The sequence below is a fragment of the Mandrillus leucophaeus genome, unplaced genomic scaffold (genome assembly GCF_000951045.1).
Source record: "Mandrillus leucophaeus isolate KB7577 unplaced genomic scaffold, Mleu.le_1.0 Scaffold220, whole genome shotgun sequence".
In the NCBI taxonomy this organism is placed as follows: domain Eukaryota; kingdom Metazoa; phylum Chordata; class Mammalia; order Primates; family Cercopithecidae; genus Mandrillus; species Mandrillus leucophaeus.
The window spans coordinates 594,377-619,234 of NW_012102255.1; the positions used below are offsets into that span (position 1 = coordinate 594,377).

At 37.7% G+C, this 24,858-nt stretch overlaps 1 protein-coding gene across 4 annotated transcripts in view; it reads left to right on the forward strand.

Annotated features, from left to right (window-relative positions):
- The window catches only part of SDCCAG8 (serologically defined colon cancer antigen 8), a 247,714-nt gene that overhangs the window by 144,326 nt on the left and 78,530 nt on the right, over positions 1-24,858 (forward strand). For all 4 annotated transcript variants that reach the window (XM_011981160.1, XM_011981162.1, XM_011981163.1 and 1 more), the window contains 2 exons: positions 15,827-15,954; positions 18,085-18,193. In XM_011981160.1, the coding sequence (XP_011836550.1) occupies positions 15,827-15,954; positions 18,085-18,193 (237 nt within the window). The remainder of the gene's footprint in view (positions 1-15,826; positions 15,955-18,084; positions 18,194-24,858) is intronic.

Here is a 24,858-nt window from a genome sequence, read left to right on the forward strand (position 1 = left end):
CTTAATCCCCACATAACCCTTCCAGGTAGATTCTGCCATAAACCCCGTTTGACAGATAAGAAAACTGAGGTATTCAGAGGTTAGTACCTTGACCCAGGTCACAGTGCTACTAAGTGGTGCAGTAGGCACTTAAGCCGAGGCAGTTAGGCTCCCACCTATGATTTTATCCATTACACTATATTGCCTCTGATGGTGGATGTTGTGAAAAATAGCTTCTGTCTCCAGTTCCTTTTGGAAAGTTGTATTCAACAGGCTAAACCAGGTTTCTTGACAGTAAGGGCTTCTCAGCACTTTTAATATGTTAGTGCACACTGTGAGTCTCTTAGAAAGGAATTTAGGTTTCAGGGTTTCCCAAATTTATATGACTTACGGAAGCTTTTCTATCAAATCTCCACACATCTTCCAGGAATCAGGTTTTTAGGAATACACTTGGGGAAAAACTGAACTGAATTAATTTGTAGTAGGACTGCTGCAAACTATCATACAGGGGTTATTCGTTATTGTATCTCATCAGTATTGTATCATCGTTATTGTATCTCATCATTATTCGTTATTGTATCTCTGCAACACCCTACTCCATCCCGCCCTGCCCCGCAACTTCACTGTCATTAGAACACAGATGGCTCATGGAAAGAGTAGATAGGTTGGTAACTTTCAATTTTCGTTTAGTCATTTCTCTAAAATGGGAGTGTGGGGTGGGGAAGCATCTTTGACCAGACTTCAAGAGTAGCCAGACAGCTGTGCCAGAGTCATGTTCCAAGTTCTTCCATATCTTACTGTCCCAACTTTGCCTTTATGTGATAATTCTATTTATTTTAAATTATGTGTTTATTCTAGAAAACAAATTTGACAATTACATAACTAGATTGCCAGTCAGTTCATTGAAGTCAGACGCCTTTTAAAGCATGACTCTTTGAATGAGATTTCATAGAATAGGATGGTATTGTGGTTGCTCTCCTGTATAAACGTTTTAGACAATCTCCTGCCAGGAATTATTGGCACAGATTTGAAGTATGGGCCCCGAAGTCAGACTCTGCACTAGATTTTATTTTCCTTCAACCCACGATATGGCAATATTCCTCCCTTTTATGTGTATTCTTTCCTGTGTTAGGAAGAAATAGAGCAACTCATGGGCAGTAAGCTCTGGAAGTCGAGAAGTTTAGCACTCATAATGTGCTAATTTTTCTGTAAATACACTTGGAGGTGCCTATAAATTATAATTATGTCAAGCAGTTTCTACTGGTGAGGTTTTCTATAAATAACCGTCTTGTAACGATAACGACTGGAATTGTGATTCTCATGAAGACTTACTATGTGTGGTCCTAGCTTTCCCACCCCCCCCCACCCCCCGCTCTCTGGGTTCTCAAATTACATTTCCTTCAACAAATCAACTCCAGCAATTTTTATAAAAGTTTGAAACCATTCACTGGCTTATTTGTATTCCTCAAGGTGCAGAAAATGTTTGGGAATAAGCGAAAACTACAAAGGCAACAGATTAACTCCCCAGGCAGTGGGATAGCTTCCTAAACTGGCTGACACATTGATTGACAGGCTAATAAGACTGCAAGGTTCTCTCGATGAACTTTGAAACTAGTCGTTTCTTACTAGAAACAAGTAATGAATGATACAAGGATGATTACTAGAGATTGAGTAAAGAAATCCATGGGGAAACATTTCAGAGAATCTATTCGCCATTTAAAAATTATAGAAAGACTATCCAATGATGAAGATTTTCCAATTTTATTTACATTCACTTGTTAGGAAGGAGTCTGCGACCCAGGTACATAACCGAACATTTTTAAAATAATTTGCCAGCTTGGCTGTATGGATTAACTTTTTCATAATGCTTTGTAATTTAATTTTAAATGTGAATATGTATTTTGGGAGTTGCTTCAAACCAAATCAGATTTGCAAAAAAAAAAAAAAAAAAAAAAAACAAGGATCGTTTTGGTATATTGTGGTGACTACTTCAGCTTCTGTTGTTCTTAGTGTTCTATCAGAATTCTTCTCCTTTGTTTCTCCTTTCAAATAATAGGTGAGTGGCTGAATTAAATGAGAAATTTATCCAGGTTAAAAAGGGTCATTTTAATAGTTTTTGAAAATTATGAGTTTTGATATCTTCCTGAGGCACTTATGTTTAGTAGTTTTGGGCACCTGGTTATTTTTATTTGTGGAATCAGGATTTAAAATGCTGCTTTGCTATAGGGTGGTAGACAAAGGAGTGGCACTCGGACCGGTGCTGTCCAATAGAAATACAGAGGGAGCCACAAAATGTAAACTACACATGTCATTTAAAATTTTCAAATAACCACATTTTAAAAAGTAAAAGGGGGCCAGGCGCAGTGGCTCACAGCTGTAATTACAACACTTTAGGGGGCTGAGGCGGGCAGATCATTTGAGGTCAGGAGTTCGAGACCAGCCTGGCCAACGTGCGGAAACCTTGTCTCTGCTAAAAATACAAAAAAATTAGCCAGGCATGATGGCGCACAACTGTAGTCACAGCTACTCAGGAGGCTGAGACAGGAGAATTGCATGAACCCAGGAGGCGGAGGTTGCAGTGAGCTGGGCAACAGGCAAAACTCTGTCTCAATTAAAAAAAAACAAAAAAGCAAAAGGAAACAGGTGAAATTAATTTTAATTAATTTTAATAACATAGTTTATTTAACCCAATGTATAGAAAATAGTATTATTTCAACATGTGATTTATATAACATATATAAATCTGGAGTGGCTGCCACTCCAGATGTCACAACCCTACACTTTTGTTTCTCACTTTTTCAGCTTTCCCACGATGCCCATTAGAGATGCAGTTAGATTCCCATGAGCTTAAACCCTGAATTGTTTCTACAAAAATAGGAACCATTTTATTAAAACAAGAAAATCATGTCATCTTTTTCTTGAATTTTGGAGGCAGTAGCCAGTACTCATATTGATTAGTCTTTTTCTGAAGAACTGCCACTTTGCGGAGGAGGAGGAAGACAGAGGAAGCTACCGCTTACTGGCCATTACTTGAAGAGCAGATGAACGATTAAATGTACAAGCATCACATTATAATAAGTTCTTCTATATCTTACTGTCCCGTCTTTGCCTTTATATGTTGAAGAGTTGTTGAAAATAAATTTGACAATTAAATAGCTAGATTTAATTGTTAACTAGGATTAACAATCTGTTGTTAATCTGTTAACTGGATTTAGACAGTTTAGGAACCTTTCAAATGGTGATCTGGGCTGGACATTGCCAGTTGCCTTATGTGGAGCTTCTCACATAATCCTGATAATATCATTTGTTTAATGAGAAAAGTGAGGCTTAGACTGATATGAGGGTCCGCCTTGACGTGACACACCTAGCACACGGGGGAGCCCGGGCTGAAGCCCAGCCCTGTGTGTGCAGTGCTGGTCTATGCTGCCTCCCACTGTGGAGCTTATGTCAGTAAATCAAGGAAAATTTTTATTCTTTCCTCATGGCTGTCTTTGAGATAATTATATTGATTGTTCCAGTTTGAGTAGTCATCTTCTAGGAAATAGTAAGGATGACAATAATAATAATAAGTACTATTACTATTTTTAACTTACTATATATCCGTGCTGTACTAACAGTATTTTATACGTAATATCCTCATAGTCCTATGAGGAGAGGCGCTGTTACTAACCTTATTTTTCATTCAAGAAAACTGAGTCGTAGGTTATGTGACTTCCTTAGAGCAGGAGTTCCCAACCTGGGGCCACCTGAGCTCCACCTCCTGTCAGAGCAGCAGCACTGGATTCCCGTCGGGGCACTAACCCTATTGTAAACTGTGCATTTGAGGGATCTAGGTTGTGCACTCCTTATGAGAATCTCATGCCTGATGATCTGTCACTGTCTCCCATCACCCCCGATGGAACTGTCTAGTTGCAGGAAAACGAGCTCAAGGCTTCCACTGATTCTACATTATGGTGAGTGCTGTAATTATTTCATTATATGTTACAGTGTAATAATAATAGAAATAAAGCACACAATAAATGGAATGCAGTTGAATCATCCCCACACCCCCACTCTGGTCCATGGAAAAATTATTTTCCACGAAACCAGTCATTGGTGCCAAAAAGGTTGGGAACCACTGACTTAGGGCACACAGCTAGTAAATGGAGGAACTGCGACTTTGAGGGTAAGTCTAGCAGACACCAAAGCCTGTTCTCTAAACTTCTGCCTCCTTATGTACAGGTGCCCTGCTGGCAGTGGAGCTTACATGCGAAGGGATAAAGGCTGAAAGTATCCTGTTGTTTTTAGGGGTATTTTAGGATTTCAGTTGCTTATACTTATTTTCTCAGAGCACAAAGTCCTCTGGTTTGAATATACTCAGGGCAGGCTACCTTGTGGAAATTAGTTTGAAGATAGATTTAGAAGGCTGGAAGAAGTAGGTCTCCAGGAATGGAAAGGGCAGCTCTGTAGCTACAGGAATGGTGAGGATGAATACTAAGAAATGGCTAGAGGAAGAGAAAGATCCAGCAGATACAGGTTATTGAAGCAGAGGAAATAATTAAGGATGTAGATAAGAATAGTTTCAAGCAAGTACTACAAAGTCAAATAGAAATAATGTTAAATCATAAAATGACTAAAAGTCAAAATGTTTTGTTGAAGAAAGTGACTTAATTATTGTATCAAGAACAAGATTTTTCTTATTTAGAAGAGTGAGAATAGTGGAGTAGGAATCAGAAAATTTGGGCTCAGGTTGGCTTTTTTCTTCTGTAAATATAGTGCTTTTTACCTCTAGAATTGTGTGCAAAGATGGAGAGGTTACAGAGTTCTCAATCAAACTTTAAAAACGGACTACAGTGGTCTTGTTGCCAAGTCAAGGTTACTAGTCCATAGAATACAGCTGTAATTTCTGTATACATGCATGTTGGATGTTTGACCAAAGGCACACCGTCTCAGTAATAATGAAAATTCTACTATCTTTATTACAGAAGTTCCCCACTTACTCAAACTTAGACTTCTTTTTCTTTTCGTTCTGAGACAGAGTCTTACTCTGTCTCCCAGGCTGGAGTACAGTGGCACAATCTCGGCTCACCGCAACCTCCGCCTCCCAGATTCAAGCAATTCTCCTGTCTCAGCCTCCTGAGTAACTGGGATTACAGACACGCACACCACACCTGGCTACTTTTTGTATTTTTAGTAGAGATGGGGTTTCACCATGTTGGCCAGGCTGGTCTGGAACTCCTGATCTCAGGTGATCTGCCCGCCTTGGCCTCCCAAAGTATTGGGATTACCAGTGTTAGCCAGCACGCCTGGCCCAAACTTAGACTTCTGGCTAGTTTGAAATATAGCTGTAAATTGAGGCATACATTTAAAAGCGCTTTTAAGAAGCAAGTAACGATCACAAAGCCCTTGCACTTGTCTGTGCAGCATCTGTGGAACTATCATGACACACTTCTAGATGTTAAAAAGCAAAAAGGAAAAAAATTAAAAACAAAACAAAAAGCATGGCAGCAAATCACAGCAAACCAACCAATAAAAAATTATAAGAAAACCAGTATGCTTTTGGTTCTTTAGAATAACATCTGAGACCTTTGTTGCAATGAATATTATTGAGTGCCTTCTGTTTCTAGCCACTCTATTAAGCACTTAAAGATCTGGCAATGAGCAATGATCCATAGGCGCTCACTAGCAGAAGGAATAGCGACAGTACGTAGGCCTACCTTGTTTTAAATTATGAACGTTGTTTATTAAGGAGAGCTTATTGTATTTGGTATAGTTTGCTTAAGAAAACAGAGACATAATTAACACATTTTAGACATATTTCTACTGCAAATGGTCAGAATTCTATGGATCGAATACCTGGAAAATTCTCGTATGTGGAACATATTCTCAACATTCTAGATAAATGATGCATTACTCTGTCATACTCATGAGATAAAATATAATAAAAATATATAAATTATAATTCTTACTATTATACATATTTCTGAATAAATTTTATAGCCACAAGGGAGCCAACATGTTCCCCATTTAATAAGATGTCCTAGAAATTAATTTGTAAAACATTTTAATAATAGAATAGAAACTTTTCAATTAATTATGCTACAATTTGATAATAATGAATTTCCATTGACATATTATAGAAATGCCACTAGAATGCATATTGATCCTGCTGATACCTGATTTGAAGTTACTCATCAGAGGGATTAGTTACTGGGAATTTGTAGATCAAGTGATATTTTTCAGAGATGAAAGCCAAGAATGCATCAAAGTCATTAGTTTATACAGACAAATTGAAATGGAAAACATGAATTTTTGAAAATATGAAGATACAAAGGCAAAATCATGATCAAATTTATTTTAGGTAGTAGCGTATTTGTCCTTATCATTTAATCGGGCATCGAGTGTTATACAGTAGGATATGGTGGCGCTTTACTCTCTCAGGATCTTTGCCCCATGCAATCACTTAATGCATTGGGCACCCTGAGCTATTGAAAACATTTGAAGACTGAGAAGTAATGAAGTATGCATTATCAAATGCACTGACGCTGTTCAGTCTCAGTATCTACCTGTGGTATCTACCGTATCTAAAGAAACCATTATAGAAATTGCTCTTACTATTGCTGTAGTAATAAGTGCTTTCCCTGATTCTAATGTTGTCCCTTCCCCATCTGTTCCCCACACTGCAGCCAGAGTGATCTTTCTAAAGCATGAGTGTGATCACAACACTCCGCTGCTTAAAACCCTACATTGGCTCCCTATTTCCCTCAGGACGAGGGCCTTAAAAATAGCTTCATGTTCTGGCTCCTGCCTACATCTCCAAGTCTCGTCTTTCTTCAGTAATCTCCCCTCCACCAACTGCGCACTGCTGCCCCACAGCATATATCCTCCAGCATCCAGCCATGCCAAAACCGTTCGCAGTATTCTCGGGGCGCCTGGTTCTCTCTCCACCCTGAGTCTTTGCACAAACTGTCCACTTCACTTGTAATAATCTTCTTTATGTTCTTTGTATAGCAGGTTACTACTCATATTTTAAGCTTCTGATTTTTTTTTTAAGTTTCCTGAAATCCTTCCTCCCTGTCCCCAGCCACTCCCCACTTCCTATCCTTTCCACCTGTATAATGGTAGGAATTTAGCCCTACTTTAATATTTACTATACCATGAGTTGTTTTTTCCCCCCAAAACTTGTTTATTTTGTTCACTAGACCATAGACTCTTTGGGGCCGTGGTCTACATCTTGCACACTGATGCATCCCCATACTTTTGTGCTTGGCACAAAGTAGTTGCTTAAGTATTTGTTGAATGGATGCGCAATCCACTGTTTGATTAAACAAACCCCATGTGAGGCAGTGCCATGGAATGGGAAGAACACTGGACTTGGAGTGAGAAGACAGAATTGGATTCCAGCTTTGCTACTTACTAATACTGCATGGCTTTGAGAAAAATCTCTTAATTCCCTGAGTTTGAGATGCTTTATCTATCAAACAGGAATATCTGTTCCATCTCCCGGCCCCATAGAGATGTTATGAAGAATAGCGAGGTCGGTGCATTTGAATGTGCCTTTTAAAATAGAAAGTACAGACATGCAAAGGATGATGCGACAGTAACTGGAGTTGATAGTAAGAGTCTGTGGTTTTGTTTTAAAAGTAAATGGGATTGTGCATATGTAATAGAAACAGGCAATAGCTAGTCTACTGTACTGCCTTTTGCCTTGAAGGTAAGTTTTCAAATTATTTTGGAGATACTGTAAGAACATTTTTGGAGGGAAAATTATTTTTAGAGGTGTTTCTGTTAAATATTTCCTTCCTTTTGTGTATATTCCCTTGAAAGAAGTTGACCTCCTTTCTGTTTCTGCTTTCTTCCCTAGACATGACTCATTCTCTGATCTGATAACTCATCTTTCAACATTGTGCTTGAAGTTCTGACATACTTTGCAGTGAAGAAAATAGAAGTAATTTACTCCAGGAAATATGTATGATGCCATTAAGTCTTTTGCATACTTAAGGAAGTAGAGATTCCAGAATCTCATTCCTGTGTTTTCCTTTCTGTTTCTTCTCAGTAGTTCTACATTTGCTCAAATAAGAGAATATAGCCCCTGTTAGCTGTAAATAAGCATAGAATTTTGGGTTCTTCTCAAACATGGAAGACATCATGCTGTCTACCAATTTTATTATTGTTTTTGTTTTGTTTTATTGCCGATAATAATAATAATAAATTCTTGGCAAAAATAGGGATTATCTTATCACATTCTCTGACTGTAGTCAGGAGACAGGGTGATATTTACCCCTGTGAGGATACTTAGTACTTTCCGTCTTTTAGTAGTTGATCATTCATTCATTTGTTTATTCATTCATCAAATGTTCATTGGCCACACAGCTGTATACCAGGCACTGTTCCGGATTCTGGGGATAAATTAGCAAAACGAAGGTTCCTCTTCTCTATGGACTCAATTTTGATGCACATTCCAGATGGATGCACACGCCTCATCTTTTCTAGAGTCTGTGGCCACTTGAGGCAGGAGATGTGTTTGTGGTACCTTTCAATGTTTTTGCAAAGCTGAATATATGTCTTTAAGAAGGACACAACTAATTGATGGTGTCATTGTAGGAGAAAGTAATCTAATAGCTTAGAGGACAGCAGGGAAAGAAGAAGGAGAACTAGTTGCTTGGGATTTGGCTGTTAAGATGGATAATATGGCTATTAAATGGCACACTCTCATAGAGACAATTGAAATAGAAACTTGTTATCCTTTCACCCTTCTCTCATTTCTCTACATCCCTGATAAAAGAAGAGATTGAAGCATAGTGATTCACCGTGGAGTCAGAGAGCCCTGGATTTCCTGACTATAACCTTTAAGAACTAAAGAACATGAACATACTGTATAACCTCTCTAGGCCCCCATTTTCTTACCTATAAAGTGAAGATACTAAGAGAACCTACTTTCTATGGTTGGTATGAGGATTAAATAAAAGAATGCATGTAAGGACCTTAGCTTATGTGTAAACATTAGTAATTGGTAGCGTCTTAAAATGATTAGTCCTTTAAGGTTGGATTTTTTGTTCTGCTTGAATGAAGAACCCCAGGATTAAAGGATGAAAGTTATTTGTCTATAGTCACACAGGTGATAAGGTGGTGGATGCCATACTCTGACCCTCTAGCTCTGTGAGTTTTGGCTGTACTCCATTGCCTCTCAAGGTGTCATCTTCCCAGAGCACAAAGAGAATAAACTCAAAAAGTACCTATACATTTGTTTAAAAAACAAGGCAAAACAAAACAAAACTATAAGCAAATATTTAATTCTAGTTGCTAGTAGATTTGCTTTCCATAGATTATTAATTTTGAAACTACTTTCTGTGTATGCCAAGTTTGAACAAACAGATAAGTATGTTGAAGATAATAGGAACCAAGTTTCTTACTACTGAGGAAAAAATTACAATTATGGAAAAAAGGGAGATAAGGTTCTGTGTATGTTGTTGGCTTGTAATTGGAAAGACCAGTATGAATGTGTATGCATATATTCATATAGGATACAGATAAACATTTATATTTATATTCACATTTATCAACTTATATGTATATTCATATCCAGACTTAGTCCACCAAGGTGACCTAGAAGCAATGATTTTGCAGTAGCAATGAGCACCACCTAGTGACAGATCCTGGTTTCTAAATACCATTCTCCATTAAAGGCACAAAAAGAGCTGCTTGTTCAAATGCTGATTCCAAGACTGGTACAAGGACATTACAAGATGAGCCTGCAACATTTTGTGGAGATAGAAAGTCACAAGAATAATAGAGATATGTCACATAGGAACCACCTTGAAAGGGTTCCCGCTGGCAAAATTCGGGATAAATTGAGCATAAAAATAATCATCATAGTGGATTATAACCCACTAAATATGATATGAATCCATGACTTCATGCTGATATTAATGAATTAATAAATGATAGAGAAGGGAAAGCTCTTTCTTATACTACAATGTTAACTAAAAAATAGAGAAAGAATGATGGAGCAAAAAAGTCATTTTTGGATGTAAAACTATTAGGTGAGAGCTCGCTGAAGAATAGGATGTTTGCGTAGTCTCGGCATCTCCCAACAAATTACCTCTTACTTACTAGGTTGGAGCAAAAATAATTGTGATTTTTGCCATTAAAGGTAATTACTTTTGCACCAACCTGATACAAAGAGGAAACAGTAACTTTACGGTAGAGAAGCCTGCGAGAGCTCACCTAACTACTGTTTTGCTGAGTCTGACTTGTACCAGCTCATGAGAGCCAGTTATGTGTATTTCTTCCCAACTTGGTATTCAGGGATGTCACTTCGGTAGCTTAAAATAGGGCATGGTGGAAGTGTCTACACTGAAAATTGGTTAATACTACAAAAGAGGGATTTCCTGTCCCCCTGGAGGCCAGTCATTGAATATCATCTGGTACACCAGTGATGTTAATCAAGCTATCAAAGCTAATAGCACCAATATTGGGACAAATGTACATTTTCTGTCTAAACTCACATCAGTACCCAGCACCTCCCTGCCCCTTCTGTCTGTATTCCTTAATGATTTTCAGCCAATAAGCATGTTATAAATTCTCACAAGTTTTTTCATACCTAGATGCTACTATCACAAAGCTCTCAATATTTTATCTTAAAAGGGAAACACCTTTTAACCAAAAGAGTTGTATGTCTCACACTGGAACTTTAGACATCAGTAAAAAGGTGAATAGGAACATAGAAGGTGGGATTGGTGCCCCAACCCCACAACTACCCAGTCCTTGTTCCCAGACTTGAGCCTTTCATTGTTTCTGTCCCAGGGTCATTGTTGAGCTAAATTTAACGTCATTAGAAAATATACTTTAAAAAATCTGTTTAACAAATCATTTTTGCTCTGTGACATGAACATTTTTTAAATTGCAAGATTTAAAATAATAAATGATATGGAAAAGTTGAGTGTCAAAAATATAAGGTTAATGCTTCAGTCCCATTTCTAAAAAATGGGATGGTAAATATCATTGTGACCATTTTCAGAAAATGCAATCAACCAGAACTATAATTGGTAAAAAGGAGTGACTATGCCTCCATGTATATGTAGTCTGTATTTGAGGCCTAGCCAGTCCTTGTTCACTCCTTTTAATTCTGAATTTTTATGAAGAAAACATTGACATGGCCCACACATGCCTGGATTGCAGGTGATGTGAATAACTTGGAGAATAAAGGTGGATGTTCCTACTCTAGATCATTTGCTCCTTTAATTAATTAATTAATTAATTAATTTTTTGAGACAGGGTCTCACTCTGTCACCCAGGCTAGAGTGCAGTGGTGCAGTTATGGCTCACTGTAACCTCGACCTCCCTGGGCTCAAGTGATCCTTCTGTATCAGCTTCTTGAGAGCTGGCATTACAGGCACACAACACCACATTTGGCTAATTTTTGTACATTTTTTTGTAGAGATGGGATTGCACCAGGTGCCCAGGCTTGTCTTGAACTCCTGGGCTCAACGCTCAAGTGATCCACCTGCCTCAGCTTCCCAAAGTGCTGGGATTACAGGTGTGAGCCACTGATTTGCTCCTTTTAAAAATCGGCTTTATTGGGGTAAATTTAAGTATAATAAAATATCACCAATTTCTAACTGTGCAGGTAAAGATGGTTTGACAAATATATAGAATTGTGGAAAGATCATAGTCATAACGTAGAAGAACATTTGTATCAACCTAAAACGTGTCCTTGTGCCCTTTTGCTCCCTGGTACTCCTCTCCTACTTCCAAATCCTGGCAACATGGATCTACTTTCTGTCCCTTAGTGTTTACCTGTCTTGAATGGCCTGTGAATGACATCATAATATATGTCTTTGGTGTCTGGCTTTTTAAACTACGTGTACTACTTTTGAGGTTCAACCAAGTGCTGTATGTAGCATTGTTCCTTTTTATTTCTACTCCTCCTAGCCATGGTAAGACTATACCACAGTTTATCCGTTAAACAGTTGATGGACATTTAAGTTGTTTCTGGTTTTGAGTGATTGTGAATAAATATTTCAGCTCCATAACTAACAAGAAATTCTTTTTTACTCAGTGTTTTGAGTGGGAATTAAAGCAAACCAATTGGAGAGACTGGCTTGACTCTCCTTCACCAGGCTCTCACACCCAGCTGGATTTGACTCGCATTTTGTTATGCTTTGGTAAATTTTCCCCCTTGTACCTTTCTTACCAAGTATTTTACCATCTACTTTCTCTTTGGCCACGTTGAACTCCCTACTAGGGGCAAGGAGCATGTCTTCTTTGTTTGACCCGGTGCCTAGCAGAGTGCCTTTCACATAAGAGAGGTATGATACATCTTTAATGCATTGATTTACGTTCTTCTCTAGTCGTTCCCTGAATGCCTAAGTGCTTTTGACAATTTTTTGAATCCATTATTGTATTACCTCTCGAGCAGGTATGGCCAATCTTTTGGCTTTCCTGGGCCACACTGGAAGAGGAAGCATTGTGGGCCACACATAAAAGACATTAACATTAATGGCAACTGATGCGCTAAAAAGGAAAAAAACAAAAAGGCCCGTGCATAAATCTCATAATGTTTTAAGGAAGTTTATGAATTTGTGTTGGGCCGCATTCAAAACCATCGAGGCCGCAAGCTGAGTAAGCTGTCCAGCTGGCGGCCCAGGACAGCTTTACATGAAGCCCCATACAAACTGTAAACTTTCTTAAAACATTATGAGATTTTGTGTGTGTGTGATGCTCTTTTCTTTTCTTTTTTTCAGCTCATCAGCAATCATTACTGTTAGTTTCAGTGTATTTTATGTGTGGCCCAAGACAATTCTCCCAGTGTGACCCAGGGAAGCCAAAAGATTGCATACCCGAGCTCCAGAGTATTATAAAATAGGTTTCCTTAGATAAAAATATTTTAATCCTACCTCTGCCTTTAAATCATTCGCTGTGCAACCTATAAGCAGACTTCAAATTCTTTGTGACCCTTGGGGATTTTTTAGTAGGTTTTTTTTTTTTTCAACTGTAAATTGAGAGGGTTTGATGAAACACATTTGAGGTTCCCTTTTAGTTCTAACATTCTGGGAATTTATAAAAAGCCTACCAAGTCAGAAAGAACCTGCAAGAGGGGAGAGAAGGCAACATAGGAAAGTGGAAGGGGAAAGGAGGTTGGAAAGCAAGACTATATCATGTTTCTAGGCAATGAAACATAATGTATAGTTTCCCAAATAGAGGGAAAGTTGGGGAAGGATTCAAGAAACATCAGTTGATGTGTAACTCAACATTTGTTTGTAGAAGTGTGTTAACTTGTTTTATTTTATAAAAAGGATTGCAATTATGACAGTTCTTTTCTATAGTCAATTTATTTTTTATTTTTATTTATTTATTTTGAGACAGAATCTCACTCTATCACCCAGGCTGGAGTACAGTGGCACAATCTCTGCTCCCTGCATCCTGCACCTCTCAGGTTCAAGTGATTCTACGGCCTCAGCCTCCCAAGTAGCTGGGATTACAGGCGTGCACCACCACTCCCAGCTAATTTTTGTATTTTTAGTAGAGATAGGGTTTTGCCCTGTTGGCCAGGTTGATCTCTAACTCCTGGCCTTAAGTGATCCACCCGCCTCGGCCTCCCAGAATGCTGAGATCACAGATGTGAGCCACCGCGCCTGGCCTATAGTCAATTTAGAATATCGGTAATTAGGTAGCCCATTCTGAAAACTGATGGTGAGATTGACAACCCCTTTACACTGGGGAACTGTAAGTACCAGTTTGTGATGGGTAGTTTCAGTTATGACTGTTATCCTCATATAATTATTAGTAGTGCCCCTCTCACTCCCAGATGGGTATTGGTGTTGGAGAATGCATTTATGTCACCCAATTGTTAGGGGTTGCAGAGCCTCAGGTTTCTAGCTCTGTCTCCTGCCCCAGCGGGGGGTCTGACCTGGGGATGGTTAGAGTCCACAGGGCTTTCTTTAAGCTGATTACTTTAGCAGCATGGTCTCCAACTGGCAGAGCCATTAGAACCATTCTCTTCCAAGCACCTTTTTCTAACATGTCTGAAAAGTTTTTGCCTCCTCATGTAAGACTTAAGCAGATTCTCCAGCTACACATAAAGATAGCAGCCTTCCTTTCCCCTGTGACAAGAGTATCACAACATCCAATCCTGAAATACTCACTGCCCACTTTCTGTGTGCCAAGCACTGAGCTGGGCCGAGGGTATAGAGACAAAGATGACAGAGGAAGCAGGCATGTAAACCAGTAACTAAAGTGTGATACATACTATCTTTGTACATCGTACACAACATATATTGAGGTCATTGCGGGAAGAATAGTTAATTCAGGAGGGAGGAAGGAGAGGGGAAGAATTTTGAGCTAGGCCTGAAGGGGGTAGTGGTATGTATACATCTTACAGGGGGATTGAGTGGGCAGGTGGCGGAGCTTTCCGGGAAGAGGAAGAGACATATGCAGGGATCCATGACCAGAAAATACATGGTGTGACTGGGGAGGCAAAACGTAGCCTAGTCTGACTGTCCATTTGTTGTATATACTAGTTTGGAACTGAGTGCGACGTAAGACCGTGGACCACATCCCGGGGGGAGGAGGTGTTATTAGAAGTACCAGACAGGACCTTATTTCACATTTAGCATGGACCCCCGATGATTCCATTTGAGTGAGGTGTGGGTGTATTTTCATTCCAGAATTTTACACTACAACATTACCACATGCATTGACCAATTTTAATACAGGCTTTCCTTATGTTGCTTTATAATTAGAAGCCAGTGAATTGAAGTTCCACAGCGGTACATAGACTAGTAGTGATAGCTTTATGGAATTGTTTATTTTTAGTTTGGCAAAGGCTAAGCAGTAAATATCTCAATTAGTAAACTAAAGCAGCATGGATGAGAAATGCCCACAAGGAGATCAGGAGTTAGAAATAACTAAGTCAGTTAATTGAAGGAAACCCTCATATCACTTACCCCATATTTAGAGTTTGAAGAACCATCCTAATATGTGTGTGTGTGCGTGTGTGTGTGCGGGGGGTGGGGGGGGGACATGTACATGCACACACACACTGTCAGTATCCACGGTGCTGCCAGCATTGAAGTCCTTTGCATTCCCCAGATTCTAATTGTTTAGGAAGTTTCTCTCTTTGGAGCCACTGTGCTTGGTTATTGACCCAGTGGGATAGGTCAGTGTCCTATCACAGTACGATGGGATGTTGTCTGACTACAGAAGCTTTTCATCCTGCAATTTCTTTCACTGTGACCCACGAGGGATTTTCTTATGAAGTGCTGGGGGAAGTTATTCATATTCATATTCGTATTTATATTCACATTATATGGCCTGATGTGTGAAGATATTTAGTGAAAACATGCATGTGGCACTGCAGAATCATTTCCTCGCCTCTAGATAGAGGCTCCTGCATTATGTGTAAGATTCCATTTTAAGTTTCGAGTGAAAACAGAAGTGGTCTACAAAGCTTAGTTTTAAGAATTTAAGTTTTGTTTAAGGATCGAATCATGCTGTTCCTAGAGTTCCAGTATCTCTAGGAAATATTGACCACTCAGAAGATGAAAGATTCATTGGTAGTGTAAAACATTAAGAATGTTAGAGAAAAAAGGTTTGTGTTTTAAAGTTACAAAGTACCCTTATTTAGTTGTTATGATTTTTTGACACTGCATACTGTAGTCCATTTGCATTCATGACACGTATTTAACATTGTATGGAAGGTTGTTTGGATTTTCCCTCTAAAGTGGGGGAGGGTCAATAGAAAGGTCATTGTCTTCTTAGGCTTAACAATTTACTACCTATCAGCTCTCTCTGGTCTATACGGGACATGATGGGGGTTTGTGCATCTGCAGATTAAATTTCTGTATGTCTCCTCTCTGTTTTGCAGACAGGAAAAAGATAGCATTCAGCAGAGCTTTAGCAAGGAAGCAAAGGCCCAAGCCCTTCAGGCCCAGCAAAGAGAGCAGGAGCTGACACAGAAGATACAGCAAATGGAGGCCCAGCATGACAAAACTGGTAGGTGGTAGGGAAAGATTAGAGCCTGGGCACTCGCTCACAAGCCAGGCCCACGCCTTACTGTGAAATGACATCAGGAACACCTGTAACCTTTGGCTGGCCGAAGGGAGCAGATGCTAACTACACCGGAGATTCCGAATTACATATTAGTTAGCGTTTAAAAGAGAAAATGGAAAGTATTGCCCACTGTCTGTTGATTTCAGAGTGCTGCTCTCACATCTGTTGCACCATCTGGATTATGAGTTTATTTACCTGTGTTCAAGAAACGTAAAGCTGAGAGAGACCACAACAAAGTAGAAAAACAAAGGGCTTGTTTTTGGCTGGGTTTTCAGGCACACATGTTATATAAAGAAAATAGCATCAGAAGCTCTGCGGGAAATGCTCTGAGCTTACAGTTAGAGTCTCCTGAATAGCATTGAACAGTTCCCACAGTACACACATTATAGCTACTCTAAAAGCCTAATGAGTTTGCTTCAGCATCCAAACTGGAGAAAAGCTTTAGCCATTAATCGGTTCTTAATTCACTGTCGCAGCTGGATGTAATTCAGTGGCTCCAAATTGATATGTTCCTTTATTTAATCTTTGCAGCTTCGAACATTTTTAGCATTTGTATGATTTCCCCACCTCCCCCAACCCAATCTAGAGTGATGTTTAATCCTTTGCATTCTTCAAGTTCTCACAACTGCTGTTAAAATTCACTAATACAAGGCATTGACCACAGCTGGCAACTTGGCTAAAAATTGCCATCTTTCATCACATTGGCACTATTCTGCAGACTGAGTTGGCCAGTAACTCTTTACCTTTAATTTGAAAGTAAAATGCACTTTGAAAATAGACAGTTTGATTTGTTCAGTCAGAGCATTATGTAGTTTCTTTCACTTTTGAGTTGTGTGTTCACAGACAGTGTTAGTCAAAACAAGACAGTGTCAGTCATTATAATTCCACGCCACATACTCCACACTGATTGTACTATTAAAACAAAAGTTTAATTGATCCTGTCTCTTCCAGAAAAATGTTGCTTAATTTTAGTCCCTTGATTTATTTTGATTTGTATGCTGTATGCTTTTTGCCAATCATTGGCTAAAATTGAAAAGAAATAAAGGACTGTTAAAACTTATGCTCAGAGGTAATTTTCATATGATTTAATGTATTAATATATTGTATTTGATGGTACGGTAAAAATTATTTCTTATCCTATGGGTGAAAAATTGCTAACATGCAAGCCTTTAAATAATCTATTTACTTATGAAGAGGCAAATGTCATACTGACTCACATAATTCCCTCTAGCACTTTCAGTAGAGATTTTCTTCTAACAGCATTTGGCCAGAAGAAACGAAAATTCACCAGGTTTAGTAGATGTTTCTCCACTAAAAATAAAAAGAGGAAATTGGAGGATAAATTATTGTTTGCCCCCACTGCTAGCATGATCCTAGTGATCAGAGTCTTGGGCAGAATCTGAGCACTAGATTAGAGTGTATTTAACTGTTAAAACCACCTTAAGAACATTTCCTTTTGTACACACACACAAAATCACACCGTTTTCAATTTCTTTGACCAGATCTCCATTGAAGCTCATGCTGTTGACAATGAAATTGAAATTCTAAAGAAAATACACATTTTTACCTTCACAATTAGAGAAGTGTATGCAAGATTGGGGGGGTGGTGGTGGTAGTAAACCATGTGTGCAAATATGAAACAAAGCATGAATTACAGTGTAGAAGAGAATTCCTCGATGATTTTAGTTTTGAATTATCTGGTTGTGAGAATTTTTGACACTCTGTTTATAGTAATATTGTCAAAATTAAAATTTAATATCTTGCATATTAGAAAGATATAAGTATCTATGCTTCCACTTGAGGTATCTGACACTTTATTAACATGTCAAAATGTTACACCAAGCTGGTCTGATAAAACATGTTTCTGGTGTATACTTATGTTGAAAATAAACGACTCCCAAGATTGAGTGTCTTTCCAGATGATAAGTCCTTTGACTTAGGACATTGAAGGTGATGTAGTGGCTTATTGGAAATGTGTAGGGGTCTCAGCACTTTACCACTCTGTGTATGGAAGCACTGCAGAGCGACAACCATAAACATCTTATGTTGGTGGGGGTTTATTGTTATTTCTAGAAAATGAACAGTATTTGTTGCTGACCTCCCAGAATACATTTTTGACAAAGTTAAAGGAAGAATGCTGTACATTAGCCAAGAAACTGGAACAAATCTCTCAAAAAACCAGGTAGGTGATGTTATAGAATACTTTCAAGAGCACTGTTTATGTGATTACTCTAATTTTTCCTTAAAAAACAGCATTTACACTGTTTTATAATGTCAAAATTAAGTATCTGCTGATGTTTTCTTTGAAAATATTTTCTACATATGGACATTTTCTTAATTGTCCATACACTTTTATGTTTTTTCATGATGATGTGTGTACTATTATTTGACGTTTTAATGTTTAGAATTGAAAACTGAAATTTCAGGAAAGAAAATATGGTAATAACATAAAGATGCAGATAAATCAAGCAGTTATAAAATCTTACATTGGTATGGTTAACACATTTTAATCTATTGTTACAATTCACCATGAACACAAAAGCTATCTTTAGGTTAAATGATAACAGATGAAATGTGCATATATAAAAATGAAAGTAGATGGTACTTTGAAATAAACACACCAAAACTATTCTTCCCTTCCCTAAAATTGTTATATTTTAATAGAACAGCCATCATTCATTTTATAGGCATACTACTCTTTTATAAATCCATTGATTGGAATCTTAATGACTTTTTTCTACACACTTTCTAGTCAGATTATCTCAATGAATAAATTATTTTATATTCTAAACTGCAAGAAGCCTGACTCCTCATCTCAGCTCCGACAGTAACTGAATCATCTTGGACAAATGTATTTGACGTACTTGGACTATAGTTTCTTCTTTTGTCAATGAATAACATTGGACAGAATCACTTGAAATTGAACTATAGAAGGCAATATTCACATAACTGATACGATGTCAAATGTTACTTTATATGATAATGAAAAAATAGCCTGTGTGTCTTCTCTTCTGTATTTTTCTGAAACTTACGTAGATCTATTGAGAGCAGGAAATATGTCTCAGCAAACAAACTGCTCACCTAGATGTTTCATTCGGAAAGGATTTCCGGGAGGATCAGGGCATATCTGATCACTCTGAGCTCCATCTTGGGATCCTGCATCAACAATCTGTCTTAGCTGATAGAACCCCCATCCCTGAATCTTTTGGGGAATCAGAGGGCTCGTGCATCCAACTCTCCCTGCTCACAGGAAGGCAGAGGCTCCTGTAACCACCAAGAATGTACTCTGACATGCGCACCTTCCTAGCATATACTAAGATTGTATTTTGGTAGGGGAAAACCTAGGTGCCAAAATACCAGATATTTCAAGGAGATTTGACCATGAAAACTAAATGATTTGGTCATGAAAGAGACCCATAAAATATCTACAGTAGCTATTCTTAACCAGAAATACTTGATTTGCACCACATAGGTCCAAAAGTAATTTGTTAGAAGCAAACAAACTAGATTATATCATTTAGGGATAAAATGATACTAATCTGGGTTTTATATAAATGTGTTAGGTCTAAAATTGGTTTGTGAATGATGACTGATCTTGCTCTCCAAGGAAACATAATTAGGGAAATTTATTATATAAAAGAGACAAAAAGGTGCTTGGTATATATTATTTAATTCTCACCACAACTTAAAACAGAAATTATTATCTTCCAGATAAGGAAACCAAAACTGTTTAAATAACTGGTGAGTGGGAGAGCTAGGGTTCTAACCTAGATATTTCTGGTTCCAAAGTATGTGTTCTTTCTTACAGTAATTATAGTATTTTACATTTATTGCTAAAGAAAATTCAAGTCATAGTAGTTATGATGAGAAAGTTTGGGAAGGAAAAATTAACCTTTAAATTTCCGTAGAGAAGTAAGCGTCCTTGGCATGTAACAGTTAACTTACTCTTTGCCCCTAGGCCCTCTTTTTCCTCCTCTAGATCTGTCATCTTGGCCTGTACTGGTCTAACTCAGCACCTCTACTGCTTCTCCTGATTCTCATTCCTCCAGCTCCTGAACACTGCTTTGTAAATTGGATGTATTCTTTTATATCTGACACATAGGTGGCACTTAATGAATAAATGATGAATGAATGAAACAAATAGGTATGGTGCTATTCGCACCTCCTGATCTGACTTTTGATGCCAGTCTGTTCCATTGTGGATGACTGGCAGTGTGCAGTAAAGAACACGTGGCAGTTCAGAGGAACTAGGTTTGAATCTCACTCTCCCACTTGGAGCTTTGTAACCTTGGGTGCATGGCCTCATCTCCCCAAACCCCAGCTTCTCCTTCTGTAAAAACATTTCCAAAGCCACGCTGCAGGACTGTTATGGGAATTGGAATTATATATGTAGATACACGTACATACACGTTATCAAGTGCCTAGCACAATGCCCGACACATTGTAATACACACTAGCTGCTGTTGTTTTCACAATAGCATTTTTAAGGGTCTTGACTGGAATTTGGGTATCACTTGACATAGCTGTTGTCTTTGCCGGGGAAAGTCTGACTGTCATTTGCTGATGGACAGAAGTCTATGCCACAGTGAAAGCCTTTTTAAAACAGTCAGATCAGGAAAATGTGGATCTAGTTGTATTTTGTAACTCTGATGAATTAAAACAGGCACCTACTCTAACTTTACAATTTGTCTCAACCAAGGCCTGGCAAGTAGCAAACACTTGATAAATTGTTACTTCCTAGTTTTAAAACTCTTAAGCGCCCCCTAAAACTTACGAAAAGTGCATTTTGTGCACCTCACAAGAGAGTAGTGAATAGGACAAATTGTGATTTTAGGATTGTTTGTTCTTAATTTCTTTTAGTTCCGGTTTCGTTTCTCCCTGGCTTCCTACTCTGACATTTTCAATAACTCATTCATGTTAAATTTAACATTCCATGTTGATGATACCTTCTGCTTTGAAACCACCTACAAAACTTGAAGGGCTCAAACTGCTTCTTTTAAAATACAAGTTATTAATGTAGTAAACCCTGAAGAAGCCCTCCAGGAGTGTGCCTCTGCATACCCCATGCCAAACTATTGGGTTAAATAATTTTCCCTGTGCTTTGAGGTAAGGAAAATCTTGGAGTTTCCAAAGTTTTGTCATTGTGGAAACTCAGTCTCCAACTTTATATTTATCCAATCTGTATGGTAATTTTGGTCCAGCTTTTCCTCAGAGTATTACAGTAAAATTTTTCTTGAAAGTAAGTGTATTTATTTTGTATTGAACAATAATTAAGACATATTTTTCCCTCCTCTGTTACTAGCAACATTACTCTAAGAGTCTTATGTTATTCAAAATACCAACTAAACAAGCAGATTCCTACCATTTAAAACAGGTCTAGTCATTTGACTGGAGCCCACGCGGAATGACCGGAAAGCTGGCCGCGCGGGCTCGGTGGGCACGTACGCCCTTGCTCTGCCCCAGCCTCATGCTAGGCTGCTCCGTTGCTCTGTGAAAACGTTTTGAAATGGTACCTCCGTGTGTGGGTCTGTTGTATGTGTTTTCTCCCCAAGTAGACCGTAAGTCGCATTGTGGCAGTGATGACTGCTTCTGTTTTCTGGAAGCCTCCATAGTGATTAGCACAGTAGTTTGCGCCCTGAGTGTACTCCACACTGCACGTAGTGGTGTCTGTAACCCTGGCATTTGTGAATGGCACGTCCCATTTTAAACTTAAAGTGAACTGCCGATTCTGTGCATTTTATATAGCTTGTTTTTGACCATCAGGCAAGAGAATTAATTCCATTTTGCTTTTAATTGGAACCAGGCAGACATTCTGGCTGATTTTAGTCGAAGCTCACATAAACTTTCGCTCTCCTTCCTTCTGTATTCCCCAGTACTCTGAGAGCTTATTACAGTTATGGGCTTGTTTTTTGAGGGAGGTACACGGAGCTATTTAAATAGCTTTGGTACAACTGTGATTTTTCTTTATCAAAGTGAAGGAAGCGTTCTCTCGCCCCACACACTTAGATGAATCAGCAGTGAAACGTTGCAGTGCGGTTTGCAGTGCTATCTAACACCTGGCCTGGGAGAGCTTGGAAGGATTGGGTGCTGGCAAGGAGTGAGCCTCTGCCAGCCACAGAGTGGAGAGAAGTGTGTGCTAGGTTTTAGCTTCCACCACTTGCACATTGAAAAGAACCGGATAGAGCGTAGAACCAGGGTCTATGTGGATTTGCTGCTTTCTTTTCTGTCATTGTCACTTTCTGGGTTGTGAGGCTTGTGGACTGATGTCTAACACTGCCCATTGTGTATTTGTGATTTGCGTTTTGTAATTAAGAGGAACAATGGGAGTCCATGGGGTCTCGTTATATATAATGGTTGGTTTAATTTGTTTCACTTCTATCTTGTTAATTGTAAATTGATCATTAAGATTTGAATTCTAATCTGTCACCAGGGTTGTGAGTATTGAGGCTAGAGCAATGATCCTGGTTTTAATCACTGATGATGAGAAACAAATTTTATAATTTTGGTACATATTGCAGTTCATATATTTTAACACTATACTTTATGGTGTTATAAATATTGTTAAATGACTTTTAGTGTAGTTTTACTGTGTGGACTATAATGTATAAATTATATTACTGTTTTGGCAACAGTAGGTATCCAACTGTGTGAGTTTAATTGAGGTGAAGAACACACACCCGGTTGAACTGTTTTTTTCTTTTGCATGTTTACATGATGTTAGGTTGGGATACTATAAAAATTATATTTTCTACAAGAGGAGACTGATATTGGCCTCTGCTAATTGTTACCAAAAGTCAAACTAGAACCTAAAAGAATAAAAAATTCAGATATTATATTTCCCTTTGAAAGCAATTATCATTTTAATCTGAATTGTAGTAGTAAAATATATTTCATGCAAATGCAATTATACAATATAACTGGTATATAAAAATACAGGGGAAAGTTCATGCTTCTGCAAAGCCAGAAATTGCCTAAATTTTCTGTGAAAATGAATTAGAGTCAATTATCCTTTTATATGACACAGGATAATCGTGCCAGAAATGTATCTCCAAACTAACAGAAAACTTGTAAGTTTACTCTTTGAGCTTTGCAGACTACTGTTCTAGGAAAATATCGTGAACTCCAGACAGAAAAAGGATGGCGTGCAGGCATATATGTCAAATTTTTATTGAGAAATGGAAGTTGGTAGGCAAATTACAATTATAAATAAAGAAAAAAACAAAAATATGCGAAGCAGAAAAAAAGATGGTTGCAATAACGCACTTGATAGTGATATGTTCTTTATAAATAACATTTGTATTTTTGTGGTTATGTAAGACATCCTCAATGCAGGGAATTTGGAAAATACAAAGAAGAATTAAGGAAAATTTCCTGCCACTACCATCTAGAGATAACTACTCTTACCTCTGACATATTTCCCTTCAGTCATTTTTCATGTGTATGTATGTGTACATTTATATTGTAATTGAGATTACACTGTGTATACAGTTTTGCATCTGCTTTTTCATTTGATATCTAATGAACATTTTTCTATATCAGTAAATACTCTGAAAACAAAACTTTATTAAATGATTTGCATGGATAAGAATTATTAGGCTCTTAAGATGCTTCTAATTTTTAACCATTATGACTAATAATACAACAAAAACTTTGTACCTAAGTCTAAATTTTTGATTGTTTCCTTAATTGCTAGTCCAAGACTATGAATGCTTTTAAGGATATTAATGTGTTTTACCTTGCCTAAGTACTACACTAACTTCTAATCACTGTATATGTAGCCATATTAGTAAATAACATTACAAAGAAGTGAGATTTTTTTAAAAAGGATGAGAAGCAATATTGCACAGTGGGTGGAACGACCCGTTTAGAGGTGGACTAAGTAGTATTTGTATCTGGGCTTGCCTACTTGGATGACCTTAGGCAAGTCATTAAACTTCATATATTTAACCTCACAGAGGAAAGAAAATAAACCCTTACAAGTACCTTATAGGATTAATTGAGATCATGAATGTAAAGGATGGATTTCACTATTTGTTATACAGTGGCATGCAGTAAATATTTGGTGGTAGTATCTGGTTTTGTTGTGCTATATTTTGAATAATAGTGAAATTGAATATGTTATAAATATTATTGATCATTTATGTTTCTTCTGTAGATATTTTAAATATTTCTTATACTTTCAATTGGAATTTTGATGGAGAGTGCAGTTAGTGTTTCATTAAATGATGCTTTTAATGTTTGTCTTATTTTTGTAAATAATTTCCTGTTGTATACATTGATTTTAATTAATAAGCTTTATTTTTTAGAGCAGTTTTAGGTTCATAGCAAAACTGGACAGAAAGTACAGAATTCCCATATATTCCCTGTTCCTTCCACACACAACCTCCCCCACCAGTGACATCTACATTTTGTTTTATTATGATTTTGTTTCAAAATCAGAATGAATTTATTTTTAAAAAATAAAATACATATCTATTTTACAAATTTAGAAAGATGAATAAAGAACAGAGAAAACATTCCTGATCCTACCATCCAGAAATAATCAGTTTTAATAGTTGGTATACATGTCAAAATATTTTTCTAAATTATAAAATGAAATCACATCATACATGCTGACTTTTAATGTTTTCTCTTTTTTACAAATATGTCACAGTTTTAGATCAATAAATATCACTTATAAATAGCCGCATTATCAGATTAATAAGTAACATAACCAGGCTCCTGTGGATAGATTTCTTGGTTAAGTTTCCAGATTATGGGTTGCAAAGAAAGGTTGTTTCTAGAAGCAGTGCTACAATGAATACTCTCACACAAACCTAGGATATATTTTAAATATATGATTTTTTT